At 35.6% G+C, this 18290-nt stretch overlaps 2 protein-coding genes across 4 annotated transcripts in view; one reads left to right on the top strand and one right to left on the bottom strand.

Annotated features, from left to right (window-relative positions):
• Positions 1-10586, top strand: part of LOC124789579 (luciferin sulfotransferase-like) — a 172269-nt gene extending 161683 nt beyond the window's left edge. For both annotated transcript variants that reach the window (XM_047256986.1, XM_047256985.1), the window contains exons 5-6: positions 731-825; positions 9378-10586. In XM_047256986.1, the coding sequence (XP_047112942.1) occupies positions 731-825; positions 9378-9671 (389 nt within the window). In that variant the 3' untranslated portion in view covers positions 9672-10586. The remainder of the gene's footprint in view (positions 1-730; positions 826-9377) is intronic.
• LOC124789578 (luciferin sulfotransferase) overlaps positions 10132-18290 on the bottom strand; it is a 73007-nt gene continuing 64848 nt past the window's right edge. For both annotated transcript variants that reach the window (XM_047256983.1, XM_047256984.1), the window contains exons 3-7: positions 16655-16754; positions 16023-16176; positions 14954-15074; positions 11490-11584; positions 10132-11403 (exon numbers count right to left, since the gene is read on the bottom strand). In XM_047256983.1, the coding sequence (XP_047112939.1) occupies positions 11104-11403; positions 11490-11584; positions 14954-15074; positions 16023-16176; positions 16655-16754 (770 nt within the window). In that variant the 3' untranslated portion in view covers positions 10132-11103. The remainder of the gene's footprint in view (positions 11404-11489; positions 11585-14953; positions 15075-16022; positions 16177-16654; positions 16755-18290) is intronic.

Below are 18290 nucleotides of genomic sequence, written 5' to 3'. Positions count from 1 at the left end.
ATCCCACGCCAATTTTCTCAGTGTTAGAATTCATCTATCTCATAAAATGATATTATTGATTGTATTATTGCTTTTGTTTATTAAATAGAAAGGTTTGATGTAGCTAGAAATTGTTTCCACTTATTTCATATGGAACTTAGTCTTCCTCAGAGCTGTCAACTGAGTGGGAGATGTGTGTTTTGCTTTAGTCTCTTATTACACAAACAGAGTTGTAAATGCTTTTGCATTCTGAAAATGTTGGAATTAGCTTGTGTCTAGGGTCATTATTCTGTAACACACCACCGAGCGAGGTGGCGCAGTGGTTAGCACACTGGACTCGCATTCGGGAGGACGACGGTTCAATCCCGTCTCCGGCCATCCTGATTTAGATTTTCCGTGATTTCCCTAAAATCGCTTTAGGCAAATGCCGGGATGGCTCCTTTGAAAGGGCACGGCCGATTTCCTTCCCCATCCTTCCCTCACCCGAGCTTGCGCTCCGTCTCTAATGACCTCGTTGTCGACGGGACGTTAAACACTAATATCCTCCTCCTCCTGTAACACACCACAATTGGCAAGACTGCCTGACCTACATCTAAGAAATTAATATTTGCTCGCTTTTAGCCAAATTCACAAGCTGAAGAGTGCTAATTTGTTTAAATGTGTAAAATAGTATGCTGTCTTGCTTATAATTATCCTTAGTTTCTCAATGGATACACTATCCTTTTTTAAAAAAAATGTTTCTCTTGTTTAGTCTGTTTCTCACCATTCTGGTCTCACATCCTGAGCTTCTGGGATCGAAGAAATGAGCCAAACATCTTGTTCTTGAAATATGAAGATATGAAAAAGGTAAATGTCCGTATGTTATGTAGTTATGTATGTCGTATTAACTTATTATGTCTGCTGTTAGAACTGACGCTGGTGTTGCACTGAGGTATAACTAAGATATGTAGTAGTTACTGCATGAAATTATGAAACTGGCAAAGCAGTTAAAAAAAAACTCTTTTTTCTGATTTTTCTCAACATTAGTGTCATTTGGATGGTAGACCTGTACCCTTGCATTTCAATCAGATAGTGTGCATTCATGTTCAGGAAAGTCCTAAAATGACAGTGAAAATCTTTCTAGTAGCCAGGAATTCCATATTCGCAGGTAACAAATGCAAAAGAAAAGAAACACACAAATTTGTATCTGATATTTTATTTCTACCAGTACTTTTATCTGATTTATTGTGTCCTCTTCTGATATAAGTCAAAAACTAAATTTGCGCTTTTGTAACCTATAATGAGATTTATTTATTAGTTTATACCTGTTGTATTTTTCAAATTGTAAACTAGGTACATGGAAATAATCCTGAAGCTATCCACCAATTTGTAAATGACCTTCATTGAAGGAAGAGGTGTCAAAAACTGAACTGGAATTAATGCTGAGAACTATAGATGAGTTTTTAGGAGACCAAAGAAGTGGCTGTATGTTAGTGTCATCTTATCATGATGGTTTACTAAAATTGTAGAACAAAAAGTAAAAACAGTAGAAGCAAAGCACTATGCCTTATATCATTTTAGTTGTCTATAATTGGGAAGATTGGTGTTTACGACAAATTTTCAAGCTTTGAAAAAAATAAGTAGTTAATTGATTTATTTAGTATGTCTTGAAGTATTAGCTTTTTTAGCCCTTCAGCAGTCACCAGCTAACTACTGCATGTATTTTCATATATTTACGCTATTTGACTAAAATTATGAATTTATAATTATATCATAATATATTTAAAAACAAAGATGATGTGACTTACCATACGAAAGCGCTGGCAGGTCGATAGAAACACAAACAGACACATACATACACCCAAAATTCAAGCTTTCACAACAAACTGTTGCCTCATCAGGAAAGAGGGAAGGAGAGGGAAAGACGAAAGGAAGTGGGTTTTAAGGGAGAGGGTAAGGAGTCATTCCAATATATATATATATATATATATATATATATATATATATATATATATATATATATATATATATATATATATATATATATATAATTTATATGAATTTATAATTATGATGTAATCCAAAAGTACAAGATGTCTGTGTGCTATCTGTCATAGTATTTCTGTAGGCAACAATACTACTGAACATGTGCAGTATAGTTCAATGAGTAGAATAATTTTAGCTATATTCATATGCTTCTGTATAGCTTCTAAACAAAATTGTTATTGAGACTCTTTCTTTCCATTATAGTTGCTTCAGATATAGGATAATTCTCCCACAAAATGTTGACACTGACCTGCAAACTTACATTAAAATTTCTATGACTTCTACAAGAATGTTTGAGGAATCTAAAGTTAGCTTCCACACGTTATGCTTTAAGGCTCTACTTCCATCTGCCCCCCACTCCCCCAAATCAAACACAAAGCACTTTGTACAACTAAAAGGTATTTCACACCTACTCCGAAGTACTGTACCTCCCTTTCATAACTGCTCTTCAACAGTGATCTCTCATTTTGTTGTACTAGCATTACAAATACTCCTCACTTGTCAGTGCAAAGAAACTGACAATCTACATTCTAACAATAATAACACATTTTCTGTTCACTGACAGCCACAGTGGAAATTAAACTAGAGGAATTATGAAAAATGGCAAACTGAAGTTGTGGAAGGAGTTCCAAAAACTCTTCCTCACTTTTCGCTGTGCCGTGGAATACAGAATACAACAAGTAATTGCTACTAGATCAGAAAGAATTGGTTGAGGCCACACAATGCATGAGCATTGCTGTAAAACCGAGTGAGATGGGGCAGTTGTTAGCAGACTGGATTCACATTCAGGAGGACGACAGTTCAAACCCACATCCGGCCATCCTGATTTAAGTTTTCTGTGATTTTCCTAAATCACTTCAAGCAAATGCCAGGATGGTTCCTGTGAAAGGGCATGGCAGATTTCCTACCCCAACCTTCCCTAATCCGAGCTTGTGCTCCATCTCTAATGACCTCGTTGTCCACAGGATGTTTAACAGTAATCTCCTCAGATGGCTTGCAGTATAGTATGATTTTGAACTGATCATAGATCAAGGGAAAATAATTTGGCTTAGAATGCAACAGTGAAAGACAGAAATTGAAAGATCAGACAAAAATCAAATAAATACAAAATGTGGTAGAAACAGAGACAGGGAAAGATGCCTCAAAGTATATAACTATTTATTTTGAAGAGAGTAGGTGCATCAAGAAAGACATTTCATGTGGAGCAAACGTTTTTAATTATCATTTTATAAAAGTATAAATGAAAACTGGTCCTGTAAGTTCAGAAGTGAGTGTAAAACACCACTCTAAAGAAGAAAAGAAATGGAAATTTACTGAAATGAAAATTTATCGCACATCCACTTGGGAAATAAGGAAAATCATCATGCCCCTCAAAAACAGAATTTTCTTGGAACTGATTATATCCTGTGAAGACAATGATAATATCTAGCTTTATAACATGTTATTCAGTTAAATTGAAGAGGATCTGACATTTATACAAAGGGCCGTCAGAGAAGTCAGATGGAGATATATAGGTAGAACAAAGGTACTGCAAAGAAACCTTGTGTAACAGAGTAAATACTTAAACTGATTAAAGAAGGAAATACGAAAAAGGTCCAGGAAAAGACACTATTGAAATAAATAGGAAGTGCAGGGAAGCATAGGCAAAATGGCTGAAGGAAAAACTTGAAGAAATCAAGAAAGGGTTGGTCACGGGAGGGACTGATTCAGCATACATAAAGGTCAAAACAACCTTCAGTGAACTTAAAAGTGAGGGTGTCAACATGCAAAATGCAAGATGAATTCCAGTGTTAAACACAGAGAGAGAGCAGATAGGTGGCAAGAGTATTTTGAGAGTATTTTGAAAGCCTTTGTGAGGGCGAGAGGAACTGCATGATGATATTACAGAAGAAGAAAAGGAGTTCTTATGGAAAACAGAGATCCAGAATTAGAGTCAGAGCTTAACAGAGTTTTGGAAGGCATGGGATCAAATAAGGTGGAAGGCATAGACAACATTCCTTCAGAATATCTATTAATCACTATTCAGCTTGGTTTGTGGAATCTCTGACACTGGAGACATATCACCAGACTTTCAAAAAATGGCATCCACACAATACCAAAGGTAGCAAGTTAGATAGGTGTGAGAAGTATCACATAAAAAATTTAACAGCTAGTGCTCCTAAGCCGGTAACAAGAATAATATACAGAATACCTGAAAAGGAAATTGAGGATGATCAGCTTGCCCTTTATAGGATTTTTTGACCTACAAAAAAACATTCAGCAATGTAAAATGGTGCAAGATGTTCGAAATTCTCAGGAAAATTGGTGCATCTTATAGAGAAATATGTGTAATATACAATATGTACTACAACCAAGAGGGAAAAATAAGACTGTAAGACCGAGAACAAAGTGCTTGGTTTAGTGGAGTTGAAGAATGGAATGAAAATTCAGGGTGAAAGGGTATGAATGCTAAAAATCACCTATGTCATTCCTGTCTACATTGAATATGAGGAGAACTGCAGGACTTCTTAAATTGAATGAAAGATCCAATGAGCGTACACTAAGGATTGAGAGTAAAGTGAAGAAAGAGAAAAGCAATGAAGAGTAGCAGTGATCACATGATGTATGAAGCAAATGGGGTATGAAAAGCAAATGACCACACCCAGAGTGGGCATTCATAGCCAGAAGACATCTACTAATATCAAACACCAGACTTAATTTGAGGTGGTAATTTCTGAGAATGTAGAGCACAGTATTTTACACAAGTGAATCACAGACTGGGAGAAAAACAAGTAATTTGACATGTGACAGTATAGAAGGATGTTGAGAATTAGATGGAGTCATAAGATAAGAAATGAGGTGTTTCTCGACAAAATGGTGCAAGAGGATCACATGGAAAATTTCTGAGAATGTAGAGCACAGTATTTTACGCAAGTGAATCACAGACTGGGAGAAAAACAAGTCATTTGAGATGTGACGGTATAGAAGGATGTTGAGAATTAGATGGAGTCATAAGATAAGAAATGAGGTGTTTCTCGACAAAATGGTGCAAGAGGATCACATGGAAAACATTGACAAAAAGAAGAGGGGACAGGGTGGCAGGACAGGTATAACTTTGATGATACTAGATGTTTGTAAAGGGTAAAAACTGTAGAGGACGAGAGATTTGAACGTATCCAACAAATAATCAAGCACTTGGGTGCAAGTGCTGTGTATCATTCTTTGCCATATGTTTAATAAATACATCATTCTGTAAAGGTATTTTCCAGTGCTGATTGAAATGGACAATTGGTATACCTCTCTATAGAAAAAGGTGACCCCACATATGTCAGTAACTGCTGTCCAGCCTCACTCCTTCCATCATTCTCCATAATTTTTAAGAAGCTAATGTACTCAAGAATTGTCACACATCTATGTATTATTATGATACTTAGTTAAACACAATATGTATTTCAAAACAGACACTCTACTGAGGCAACCATTTATCCTCTCAATGAGTCCATAGCAAAAATTTTAAATCATAAAATAGCACCAGCTGAAATCTCCTGCAACTTATAAAAGTCATTTGATTGTGTCAGCCATAATACTCTGTTACATAACACAATGTTTCAGTGCCTAAATTTTTAAGAAGATCAATGCAATGTTCCTTGAGACTACATGCACGTTTGAAGGAACAGGCGCTACGATGACTACAGTGATTATGAAATACACGTAATGTATTCACAGTTGAAAATCTGAACAACTATGAGCTGTATGAGGAAATGGTAAAAGTGAAAATTTGTGCCACACCAAACTTGAACCCAGATTTCCCATATGTGTACATGTCTGAAGGAACATTGCATTGTCTTTCGTAAAAACACAGGCACTGCAATATCGCATTTATCCGCTGATATCGGACTGTGACTTTCAATTTAAACATCCTGCCCTGTATGGGAATACATAATGTGTGTATGAGTACATGTTGTGATTCAGGAACAATGACATTTGGGAGTTTGGCTCTGGCTGTGAATCATGCATGGATAGCTAAAGCAGTTAAGGTAATCAGTCACATGATGTGGGAAATCCACATTTGAGTCCCACTCTGACACAAATTTTCCTTTCCATCATTCCCTCATACAGCTGAGAGTTGTTCATATTCACAACTTTCTATACCTTTCATACATTTCTGTGAATATATTTTATGTATCCGTTACATAAAATGTTTTTTGGGATAAATGGTTCACCTTACACCTGCTTCAGATACCATTTAAGACACAAATTGCAGGAAGTTATACTGAGGGGTGTTGAAGTAATATGAAAAGATAAGTTCACCATATCACTTTATGAGACAAATTAAAATGTGCATTCTACAAAGTCTGATTGTGGGTCAATTATTGTCCTTACTCTATGTTAAAGATCTACAGTTTTATTTTAATCAGAGAGCGTAATCATTCAAGCAAGCAAACCATTACAATTTCTTGGGTGTGCACTTTGAATGGGTGTGTTCTGAGGGCTACCACGAGTCATGTACCATTGAGGAGACTGTCTCTTCTGCAGGAAATACAGGACCCATTGCTACTCATCCACTTGAATCTGAGTGGCATGTCAGTGGTAGATCTAGGTTTTCAGTACTGTGGAGACAGGGACCAGAAAGAACACACTTAACAAATGAGTTAGAGGTGTTGTCTTCCACTGAAGCTGAAATTGAGCCAGTGAGATTCTCCTCATGTTGAGAAACCTGCTGTGTCCTGTGTCAAGAAGAGGCAAACCCCAATAGGTAGTAGCCTGTTTGCCATTGGCAGTTCTGACGTGTGGTGAATAATGGTACCCTTTAGGAAAATGACAAGGGATCAGAAGGAATACCAGGTACATTCTGTACATGCCTGGGAGCCTCATTCAGGATGCTGAAGAGACTATTATAGCAGCCATTGGGAGGACATGGTGTAACCAACTGCAGACACGTTGGATTGAGCGGTGCCTGTCGTCTATGCTCTCAGGTCATACTTGCATCATTCCAGAGACCAGCAGAGAATATTAAGAATACCAGCCTTGCTTGCAGAGTTTCAGTGAAGCTCACAATCCACAATCGGTAAACTTATACAAGTACCTGGGTGTAACACTTCATAGTGTCATGAAATACAACACTCATATAGGCTTAGTTGTAAAACAGGTAGCATACTTTAATTTATTGGTAGAATAGTAGGGAAATGCAATCAGTCTAGAAAGGAGATTGGTTACAAATTCCTTGTGTAACCTAACCCATCCTAGAATATCACTCAAGTATAGGGCTATTACAAATGATTGAAGCGATTTCATAAATTCACTGTAGCTCCATTTATTGACATATGGTCACGACACACTACAGATACGTAGAAAAACTCATAAAGTTTTGTTCGGCTCAAGCCGCACTTTACGTTTCTGCCGCCAGAGCGCTCGAGAGCGCAGTGAGACAAAATGGCGACAGGAGCCGAGAAAGCGTATGTCGTGCTTGAAATGCACTCACATCAGTCAGTCATAACAGTGCAACGACACTTCAGGACGAAGTTCAACAAAGATCCACCAACTGCTAACTCCATTCGGCAATGGTATGCGCAGTTTAAAGCTTCTGGATGCCTCTGTAAGGGGAAATCAACGGGTCGGCCTGCAGTGAGCGAAGAAACGGTTGAACGCGTGCGGGCAAGTTTCATGCATAGTGATGTGAAAGATTCAGTGTTTAAACCTCCTCTACCAAGAAACGTGCCAGAACTGCGAGCTCGCATCAACAATGCTTTCGAACTCATTGATGGGGACATGCTGCGCCGAGTGTGGGAGGAACTTGATTATCGGCTTGATGTCTGCCATTTCACTAAAGGGGCACATATCAAACATTTGTGAATGCCTAAAAAAACTTTTTGAGGTTTTGTATGAGTGTGCAAAGCATTGTGAAAATATCTCAAATAATAAAGTTATTGTAGAGCTGTGAAATCGCTTCAATCATTTGTAATAACCCTGTATATGTGACTCCTACCACATGAGACTAATAGGCTGTATTGAATGTATATGGAGAAGGGCAGCACAAATGGTGACAGGTGTGTCTGGCCCACAGGAGAGTATCACAGAGATGTTGAAAGAACTGAACTGGCACAGACCTATTTCAAGAAAACCTACTTTCAAAGTTTAGAGAAACAGCTTTAAATGACGAGCTTAGGAATATACTGCAACCCCCTATATATAGCTCCCATTGGAATGTGAGGACAGAAATAGATTAATTATGGCATACACAAACGCATTTAAACAGTCATAGATGAATGGAACAGGAAAATACTCGTATAGCTAGTACAATTGAATGTACCCTCTGCCATGCACTTCACAGTGGTTTGTAGAATTAAATGTACATTTGTATAGTGATTAAAAATTAAATTTAAAAAAATAGAAGCATGTACTATAAATGCTAAAACATTAAGCTTCAGATTCTTTTGCCATTTGAATGATGGCCAGCCTTGGGGACTTATTAGTCAGTAAGTAAATGTATTTTGCATGTTTTTACTTACTGATGTCTTTTGGATAATATTCTGGACTAACTCTTCACTTATTTTTGACAAAAAAAATATTCTTTGCACAAAAGAATGTAATTAGAACCATCGTGTGGGGTTGACACATATTTATCTTGCGGATACCATATCTGACTAAGCAATTTGGAGTATTATTCACAGCCACACAGTACTCACAGATGAAATTTGCTGTCAACAATCTCTTACAATACAAAAGTAACAGTGGTATTTCCGAACATAGTACTATAATCAGATAAGATCCACATTTGTCTCTAGAGAAACTAACTTTGGCTAAAAAAAAAAAAGGAATGAAATACACAAGTGTAAAATTCTTCATGAAACCTATAAAGCAGTTATTATAGTAACCACGGCTCAAGTTGTGTAGAAAAAAATGGAATAGTAAATAATAAAATAAGAAATGCTATGCAAAATGAGTGAAACAATAACAACAGTAACAACAATAGTGAATACATTTTAAATAGTTTTTCTCTTTGGCTTAGGAAGTAAGCAGTTGCAAAGAATATTGAACTGAAAGAATGATTTTGTTCTGTTACAGTTAAAGAGTAACATGTCTCCATAAATAAAAGAAACTGGCAGCATGTCAAGCTTTCATAAAAGAAATTCTCTTCACACGAAGTTTTACCTGTACATCATATGAACTGCTCTCCATTTTTTTTACAAACTTGGTCTATCAACAATGTAATCGCATAGTAGCAGCTGCAGTTTCTTTTATATTTCACACGTTCTGATGTGTTTATTTATTGCTACCTCAGCCTATGATGTGTATTTTGCATTTGAAAAATCACTCTGAGCTGTTTATGTTTCCAGATTTGATGTATATTCTTTACAAATATCATTTATTTTACATCCTTTTTTTATTTTCAGGACCTTCCATCTGTCATTAGAAAGACGGCAAAGTTTTTAGGAAAAGAGCTCAATGATTCACAAATTGATGTCTTAACTAATCATTTGAGTTTCCAAAATATGAAGAACAATCCATCTGTGAATTATGAAGCTGTTGTTGAGATAAATCGCACATACAATCTAATAGCAGCTGATGGAGAATTCATGCGAAGTGGTACAGTTGGAGAATGGAAGGCTAAAATGTCACCTGAGTTAATCGATAAGTTTGACAAGTGGGAAGAGGAGAATCTTAAGGACACTGGTCTTACTCTGTGAGAAGGTCTACATGAAGTGTTACTATCTTTCATTAAAATGATGTCAGTACTCTACCGATCATTTCATGTTCATCTCTGATCCACAGTCTTCCACTTGTAGAAATGGCTCTGGTACTCAGATAAGTTGTACATATTTACCTGTTTACAAAACAGTGAAACACACAAATGTATGCAGTCCACTTACAACAGCAAAGCAGTAAAATTTACATAAGCGTAAAATACCTAGTTGTAAAATACATCCCATGACAATACAACCATTTAAGACAGCTATGAAGTTCTGAATGATTATGTTAATCAAGAAATGCAAATAAAATTTACTTTTTGTTTTGTTTTATAACAAAGTAATAGAATCCATCAATAATGTGTAGTTATGTTGAAGTACCTAAATATTTTATAGAATGATGGTAGATGAGAACAAATGGCATCCAGTTGAAAAAAATTCTTTATTCATATAAAACTCTGTTGTGTTACCTCGCTGATACATTCAGCTATTAAGTAAGGTTACTGTCTTTGTCTTAATATCCAAGTACAAAACTATATGCTCTCCAAGAAACTAACAAGATAAGTTTGGCTCTGCATGTCTTTTTAAAATGACTTCTTACAGAATTAAAAATGATGAATTAATAGCCAAAGATGTTGTAAGAAGTGCCATGCTACTTAGTCAGTAGTCATCCACTGCATACCTACATTTATTTTATTGAACTGCATATGCATGAATTTGACAAGAGTAATAACTGTATTTTTCTCACATTAACCTCATGTAACAATAAGGTCTTAAATTCTGACTTCTTTCAATTTTCTTCATTTTGAATGTATTTTATTGTTTTTGCATTTAAAACTAATACTTCAGTTCCAGTAACCTTTTTTATAATGTAACTTTTTGTACATTCTGTAAATAAATTGTGAATAAAAGATACATTTGCACAATTTTTTATCCTTTCTAAAGTAAAAACTACTATAGTTAATCTAGCTCAGCCAAGGCTGATTTAAGGCCTAAGCAACACAAGCAGGTACTTGAGGTGTCAAGCTGATATGGAAAGGGGGAGGGGGGTAGAGGTGTACAATTACAAAATAGGCATACAATTGTATCATAATTAGTTATGAAAACAGACACAGGTGAAAGTATGTGATGAACAGGAGGAGAGGAGAGCAGGTGGGAGGGGGGGGAGGGGGGGGGGATGCGGGGGCGGGCAGTGCCAAATAACATTCTGTATGGCAGAATTTTCTTAAACTGGCACAAAACTCAGCACAGTAGGATCCACATTCCAACAAAATTTGCATCACAGAGTCCACACTACCGCTGTACTTTGCTTTGTATAGGGCAACATTTGAAGTGCACTGATTCAGTTGTTGAGCAGTAGCTGTTTGTAACATGAAATGATGGAAATCATTTTCAGTATTTAGTTTTCAGGGAGAATGGGCACTATGCTTTTTCAGTCAAAAGTAAGACCTGTTCCCCTGATGTTTTCTTCAGTCCAAGCATCAAAACGAGCAGCCATTTCTTCACTCATATGGTTTTTCCAGTCTCCAATTTCACCCTTCCGAATGAATCGGAGGTCACTCTTATTAAGAAATTCGGGACCATTTTTCCTTGCAATAATTGGCTCAAGGTTTACTGCTGGATTTTTCTTCATATTACCAAAGCTGAGGTATTCAGCCAGCTGGTTTACCTGTTCTTCCGCGAGAGTCTTACCCAAGAAAGCTGCTGCTTTACGAATAGCTCCTTTTTGATCCTGCAAAAATTAAGAGTAGAAATAATTTGAGAAATATTGAGTAGTAATTTCAGTTCTGTCAATAACTGTGTAAAAACTGAACTTACCCTTTTCATATCTTCATACTTGAGAAATAATATGTTTGGTTCATGTCTTTTCTTCCAAAATCCAAGTATGTGATTCCATACAGGGCCAACAGGAGCTGCAATTGAATATACATATTTTTTCATAGTGCACAAAAAAGGAACAATAATGATTCAACATTTTACTGTGCAACGTAGCCACAAACATATTGGAATTTGTGTTGTGTGATTCTGAGAATAAATATCTAAAAATCATTAATTTTTTGGGAGTGTGTCAATGGGATGCAGATGCAGGTGTAAATAACAAAGGATCAAATCTATTCTTATGGATACAGTTCATTAAACGTCAATGGAAGTGAGTATGCGAGGGATAGAGGGTGCAAATGTAACAAAAGGAAAGCTTTTGCATAAAAGACAGAAAATTTCATTCACTCTGAGCATAAAGGTGAGTAAGTCCAAACTAAAACCTGGAATTAATTTGTGAAACCAATAAAATTATTAGTCAAAAAGAAATTATCATTTGAGAAAGGAGATACAAAATTTCATTTAGATTCAAGTAGACACTAGGAGAGGAACACTCAGCAGGATATGGACTGAATACATCTGGGATCTTAGTGTAAACAACATCTCAATTTGGACTGTGTAAATGTAGCCTTGATGCAATTGACAAATAATAAGCTACAGGTATTAGTCAACCAGTAAATGATTATTTTCAGAGCTAGCTTGAAGAGCCCTTCACCAATGTAATGACCATTGTGACAATGTTTGTGTAGTTAAGAGACTAGGTGTAGACTTAGAAGTTGTACGAATGTATCTAGATGATTGAGGCAACAATGAAAGGATTACAATATGGTAAGATTTGATGTAGGAAGAATGGTGGTGAGGAGATGTAATCAGATATTGTGGTAGCTCTGCCTCAAGAGTAAGGATAAGTTCATAGAATGAAATATTGAAAGGGAATCCACAGAACACTCTGCTAAAGATGGCTTGCCAGGTCTGGAACTTCGAAAACTAACAATATTCAGTTTAAGAATGAATCTTTACTCAGCTCTGGAATCTGGGAGCTGAAATGTAATTCACTAGTTAGGCCTCAAGCCTAAGCTCTGGTCTTATGAGGGCAAAGCTCTTACCAACTGAGCTCCTCATTTTGGGAACACCCCATAGACTGTCTCAATAATCATCCCACATATCCTTCTCTCAAAAGTGCTAAGGCAACAAGGTAGTTTGGAGGAAAGAGTTTGGAAAGATGACACTGGCAGATTGAAGAAATGAGGCAGGCCAGAGGGTAAGAATATTGTCCATAAAAGGTAAGTATTTTAATGTAAGTCCAGTTTGACACACACTTTATTCTATATGTTTATATATTCAGATATATAAGTTATGAGATACTATTTTAGTTCTAGCTAGTGCCTTTGTTATAAGAAAATATGAGCGTCTTGAAATACTAAAATTATTACTAGGTTTCATATGACTACTATGCATTATATACGTCAAGAATCCATATGTCAGAGAATTATGTGATTAACTTAAAATTGTGTGAAATTAACATCATATTCACAGTATTTTCATGAAAATATGGTCTACCCACTGCTACTTTAAATAAGATTGCAAATACCTTTTGGTCATCACTGTCATGAGAACAGCTTTCAACGTAGGGAGGAGGCTAATGGCAAGCAAGCACAAAATAACTAATGACATGTAGTTTTGATTGAAGCATATTCCTTTATACAAAGTAAGTAAGATTCATTTTAACAAGACTCTGAGACTGTATGAGAAATATATCTGTCATATATTAATACATTAAGTAAAAAGAATACATGTGTTTAATTATCATAGATCTGTGCATGTAAAAGAATTTCTAGTGACATTGAACATGTCAATAATGGTGTCATGATGCAAAGAGAATCAGTCTGCTCTGTTAATAACAAACTATGAATCATGACATATTAGTTCATGATTTCTTTTGACCTTGAGCTGTGTCCTTGAACTGACAATTTTCATCAAAATTGTGGAGTCTAATGGCAGTAAACAAGCAGTTGTTTACAAATGTGTATTTGCACACCATCAGAAAACAACACATACAAAACCTGACACAAAATTAATGAGACTTCTGCTGGAAATCTATGAACTTATCAAATATATCCACTTAGTGATAGACTTCTTGAGAGTAAACCCCATTTGAGTCTATAAACACCATCATTATTTACTCCATTGTTCAAATCATTTTTGCATCAGATTTTTTGTGAGGTTGTGTGGGAGCTCTCCTTACAAAAAGATATCTGCAATAGCCTAATAATCTACTGCCACTGAACTGAATGTTTTTTGAACTTGAACTATGTTCTCATGCTTGAATGAACATGACAATGGATTCTTTATTTATAACTAAAAACATTAATAAGGTATATTGTTAATGTTTTATTTATGAATAGAAACATTATAAGGTATATCTTTAACTTATTTTTAAATGCACATGTGTTATCTGTTTCCTGCTGTCTGCTGGAAACTTAAAATTTTAGAAAACATTCTGTAACTGGAGTAAACTGTTATCAGTATAAAATGCTAAAAATCAAATTAAAAACAGTTTCGATCACATTTTCAGATTTTTATTTGTTAGCAACCAGTTTCAGCCCTTTCCTCAGACCATTTTCAGGCTTTACCCTGCCATTACAGCTGCTGGTGGCAGCAGACAGAGCAAGATCTGTAGTAGTAAAGATGTCACTGCAGTGCCTGAAAATGGTCAGAGGAAACGGCTGACAACGGACACTGATATTAATGTTCCTGTGAAAATTCTTCTTCCTTCTTATGCCATAAGAGGATATTTCCCAGTTAGATTGAAATTTGTAATCAAAGTTCTTTGCAAAAAAAAAAGCATCAAAAAGTTGCTTTAAATATGTTAATACCAAGATTCCTCAAGAGGGCTCCCCTCCACATTTGACTTTTATTACCATGTGTCATTATGATCTTTCTTCTCTGTAGAATAAAGATTTCTTTCATTCTAGCTCTGCTGCTAATTTTTGAACTAACCAAAAATGAAAATGTGTCAAGAATTTGGGAATATTTATCACTACAGTCGAAGTGTAATCAGGTTTACTATTGCAAGTACAAAACTGGACTAAATGCTCATCATCTCAACTGCAATCAGTCTGCTTTTTTTACATTCCCTGTTGTGTTTTTACAACCAAGATACTTCACTGCTTTGGACTAATAGTGAAATAAAGAAGCCCTTATTACAGTTGAGTTGGTAATAACTATGTGTGCATTTGTACTAATAGTCAAACAGAACTAAGTGCAAAGCAAAATTAATCTGGTGTTGTGTACAGTGTATGTGAAAATTATATTTGTAGCCTTTAGGTCTTCCAAACACAAAGAAGTTTATGTGTACAACACAGTGTATCTATGAAATAACATATAGTTGCATAATCAATGTATATTTTATCATACATGCAAAAAATACAAAAAACCAAAACATCACAAAACAGCTTTCTTACCACGGTCCTTGAGAAACAAGTCACAGAAGTCTTCAACTGTGCCCTTTAGGTTGTGAATCAACATGCAGTAGTGGTAGTAAGACACACACATATCCTTTGGATTTCTTGCCACATATACTATCTAAAGGGAGAGATGTATCAGTACTTATCAATATGTGCAATTTATATATCACATTCATTTTTATTATATAAAATATTTCATTTCTGAAATTAAGCATAAATGTTTTCTCAGTATTGTGTTACAAACAAAACCACAAAAATATATATCACACACAAAAAAAGTAATTACCAGCAGAAAAACATATAAAGTTTTTAAGTCCTGCGTTGATTAATTTCATTTGTCAGTACTTGCAGCACACACAGTTATCATCTTTACATGTTGCTCCTGCTACATCTTGTTACTGTGTATCCAAATTAAATGCAAAAATACGTTTTCCAGTTTTCCCACTTATGGATGTGTATACACAAAAATGTAATACATTCCCATTAAATAAAAATTCATTATTCACTTACTACATTGTGAGATTGCTAATGAATTATTGCATGCAATTTCCTGCCAGGAAATACAGACAATATAGAAAGGAAGTTCCAGCCAGTGCTGGACATGTTGAATGCTGTAGTGAGAAAAGAAAAGCTCAGGCATACTCATGAGGTATTACCAATGAAAAATTTCGAGCAAACATTTTCTGATTCATACGGAGCATAAATAGTTGTGAAGTCTGGCATAAATGTGACTGAAGCTGAAATTGCCTTGTATATTGGTAAATACACACAAAGTAAATATCGGTTCTCCCAAAAATATGGTTTAATGTGCTGTCCCCAAAAGTTCACTGGTGGTGGCACATATATGACATGTTGTCGAAGTCTTCCAATTTCTGTTGAATTAATACTAGCCAACAGCCAAAGATAAAGTGAGTAAATAATAAATAATAATCAGCAACAACAGTGGCAATGTATAACATGTTCACATGATTGACAAATGTTTAGATGAAAAAAAAAAACATTTTTAAAAAGCAATATTTATATGATGTCTGGAAAGATATTAGCCATGTCTATGTAATTTAATTACCTTGGGTTTCACAACATTAATTTGTGTAGGTAACAACTCCAGAGGTAAATGGCTTTTAATGAAGCGAGGCCTTGGCATTTTTTCAACCAAATCAACAGAATTTCCAAGTTCTTTCATCCATTCCTTATTATCATCTACCATAATTGCTGAAAGCCTGGAAAACATAGCAATAACATTGTTAGCATAGAAATTGTTGAAAAATGTGAATAGAAGGATTGTGAGTCCAGCCAACACAATGCAGTGGCATAGTTTTGTGTGTGTGTGTGTGTGTGTGTGTGTGTGTGTGTGTGTGTGTGTGTGTGTGTGCGCCTGCTGACAACTCAATGCCTCTGCTATTTGCTAGGTGGTCTCTGTTACTCCTAAAGTGTTTACATTCTGCCATAACTTCACACTATATTAATAAATAGATAAAATTATTTTGTTATCTGAATAGAAGTCTATAAACTTGAACAATATGAGAAAGAACCTAAGAGATCAACCAGTTTGAAAGTTAGACTAACAAACGAACTACAATAATGTCAGTTCACAGTTGAACAATGTTCATCAAGCTGCATTCGTTATTAAGTTTAAGTAATATTTCATTCATCTGTTGTATATGCTTATACCACTTTTGTTTACTATCAGACACTTACTCAAGCAATGGTGTCCTCAACTGCTGCATTGTTTCTTTAGCCTTCTTGAAATCCAGATCATTGGCAATGCACCACACCATCTCTTGTGCCCATGTGCTACCTGATTAAATAATAATAATAGTAATAATAATAATATCACAAATTGTAAATTAAAATATAGCATACCCATAAATAATGGACATTTATAGTCCCAAATTATGCAAATAAAAAGCAATATGTATCGGGGATCTTTTGTCTCCAGTCTTACTTATTTCCCTGGTTCCTTTCTCCAGACAATTAAATAAAATCCTCTTCTGTGTTAACTAAATAAAACATGTTTTAGCCTTGTTTTACAACTCCATTATTGCTGCACAACCTAGGTTTCAGGTTACAATTCAATTTTTCTAGTACATAACTGATGACAAAGATGAGAACCAAGCAAAGATAATCATGTCAAGTGATTTAAAATATCATTTCTTGAATTAAACAAGAAAAGTTATCTCTGTTGACAATTTTGACAAAATTACATATGGATTTACAAAATTCATTATGATCACATTTACAAAATTCATTAGCAAAGCATTTACAGTAATACATGTTGGAGTAGAGCTATGCAGAAGAATGGAATTTTTTGTTATGTGAATGAAGGCACCAAGATCTTTTTCTTCTCCTCAAGAGTTGCAATATTGTCTAAAAGGAGTGAATAATTGACTGGAGCTTGTTCATTCAGTAATAAATGTGGGATACACACATCTTTCTTAATTTTTAAAATTTATCTCTGAGTGAGCTTTGCACCCTTTCCTTCTGTGTAGGACTTCTATAACTATTATGAATTTGTGGTTTTCATTATGGTAAATCTGGCTTCTTTGATCCCCAACTTCCACAGTGGTCTCTGTGCCTAGTGCAAATTGACCTCCCAGTCTGATTGTTTATCTTCTGAACTGAAAAGACATCTACCTGTTGTCTGTACAACAGAAGAGCACAGAGAAACCCTTTTCTTTTAAAATGTTGCTTATACTATTTTAAGTTTTACCTATAAAAGGTACACTGCACCATTTCTTTTCTGGTCTTTCTATGTTGTACCTGTGTATACCAGGGATCTGGTTTGCTTCATCAGTTTTTTATTGAGAATTTTATCAATAATGTTGGAGTCAAATTTATTACAAGGGTTGTCCAGAAAGTAAGTGCTGATCAGTCGCAAAATAGGAACCACTGGGGAAATCTGGTAAAGCTTTGCACAGATGTGTTGGGCAGAGTCTCTAGTAAACCTGTCAATTGTGTCATGTTGCTCTTTTCAGTTTTGAGTGAACAGTGAGCACATTAAGATGTGTGTGGAAATAGCATCTCCTGCCAAGTATGAGAGCCTGGTTAGAGATTTTGCATGTGTCATGCAGCCCATATAACAAAACTGTCGAGCTGTTCCTTCTTCATGCCAATTCTAGGCCGCACACTACAGGGGCAAAGAAGACGCTCCTGCAGCGTTTCCGATGAGAAGTGTTTGATCACCCACAATACAGTCCTGTAATTGGATCCCCTGAGTCTCATCTCTGCTCACAAGAACCACTGGCTGTAAAGACAAATTTTTTTCCACAGATAATGAGCTGCAGACCAGTGCAGATAACTGGCCAAAATCACAGGCAGCTGCTTTTTATGATGA

The sequence above is a fragment of the Schistocerca piceifrons genome, chromosome 3 (genome assembly GCF_021461385.2).
Source record: "Schistocerca piceifrons isolate TAMUIC-IGC-003096 chromosome 3, iqSchPice1.1, whole genome shotgun sequence".
Taxonomy (NCBI): domain Eukaryota; kingdom Metazoa; phylum Arthropoda; class Insecta; order Orthoptera; family Acrididae; genus Schistocerca; species Schistocerca piceifrons.
The sequence above is the reverse complement of the archived record's forward strand: the minus strand, read 5'-3'. Positions and strand labels throughout refer to the sequence as shown.